The 1,366-nt window shown below is 36.5% G+C and overlaps 1 protein-coding gene across 1 annotated transcript; it reads right to left on the bottom strand.

Annotated features, from left to right (window-relative positions):
- Positions 1–310: 310 nt before the first annotated feature.
- On the bottom strand, positions 311–746 carry LOC110094936 (aspartic proteinase Asp1-like). Its single transcript, XM_020820283.2, has 2 exons — positions 516–746; positions 311–429 (listed from the first exon to the last, which is right to left on the bottom strand). Exons 1-2 carry the CDS (start codon positions 744–746, stop codon positions 346–348), a joined length of 315 nt encoding a protein of 104 aa, XP_020675942.1. The 3' UTR covers positions 311–345.
- Between the last annotated feature and the right edge of the window lie 620 nt (positions 747–1,366).

Genomic DNA, 1,366 nt, shown 5'->3' with positions numbered 1-1,366 from the left:
CTGACCGGATAGGTCGAACCCCGTCAGGGGGCGTGGCCCCTTAGACCCCTGACATATCTGCCAACAGTTACTTATAAGTTTGCCCCCAACCCACCCCCGAAAATTGTGGCCGATTCCGCCCTTGTCGTTAAATTGAAATAATTTGATACCCTGAACAAAATTAATCATATACGAATAATGGTTGATATACTATTTTAAAAGCTTTAGCACTGCCCTCACATGGCCTACTCCCGCCCACGCCTGTGGTTCACCGATAGGTGTGGGCAAGAGCAGGCTTCCTGCTGCTACAGTGAAACCAAGGAATTGTTCTCCTACTTTGTTTGGTAGTTCAGTAGAACTCTTTGTTTAAATCTTACCTCCAATAACATTCAAGCCGACCAGGCCAACTTCGTCGCCATTAAGGACACCCAAGCAAGCATTGCCTTGTCTCTGAAATGAATTGGAACGCATGAATAAGAATTAAAGCTCCCTACTGAGTAGAAATATGGACGCCAAGAGAATGATGACATGCTTACAGTGACGATGAAATAGTTCTCCGGGGGGATCTCCATTAGAGCCGGAGCTTTCCCATTTCCGAAGCTAAGAGTTAAGGGGCGAAAGTACTTCCTGAGATCAAGGACGGACTTGAAGGGCCTCGAGCCCTTCCAGCAATGAGGGAGCGCCTTATCTTCAGGTGCTTCTTTCAGAGGCGTCTTTGATTTGGAGATATCGATACTGACCTGGTAGCCATTGAAGCAATTTCCCATATCATTATTCTTCTCCGAAAATAATAATGCTATTGAAATCCTCAGACTAAAGGAGTCCGAAATTAATTTGGAAAGAAGTCGCCATTTCAAATTTAAAAATTATATAGCCTAAAATCAACATTTATGGATATAATTTCCCAAAAAAAAAAAACATCTATGGATTGTCAGAATGGATAGAATTGGCATAAAAAGTATAATTCTGATTATTCATGTAGATCTACATGAATAATCAGGTTGAATAATCAGGTTGGCGTTAAAAATACTAAAATAGCCTTTTCTCTCTAAATCTGAGCTATTAAGATCATAATTACTATAAAAAGAACTAATAATACATAAATTCAACTCAGGACATTATGTTTTCCAGCAGAAAAGTAACTTTTTTTTATTTTGCACTATTTCATATTTTCTAGATATTACTTCATATAAAAAATATTAATTATAATGTATTAATTACTATTGACTTAATAAAAGTAAAGAACTCAATAAAACAATTTCTTATTCCTAGAAGAAATAACATAATATTTTGGTTTCAGCTTTTTCAAACAGATTTAGGCTTCGGTCAAGATCGTTTTCTTATTGTTTTTTAAATATTTTTTTTAGTACAAATTTTTTTTAAAATA

Source organism: Dendrobium catenatum, unplaced genomic scaffold, assembly GCF_001605985.2.
Source record: "Dendrobium catenatum unplaced genomic scaffold, ASM160598v2 original_scaffold_53820, whole genome shotgun sequence".
Taxonomy (NCBI): Eukaryota; Viridiplantae; Streptophyta; class Magnoliopsida; order Asparagales; family Orchidaceae; genus Dendrobium; species Dendrobium catenatum.
This window is presented reverse-complemented; position numbering and strand designations above follow the sequence as displayed.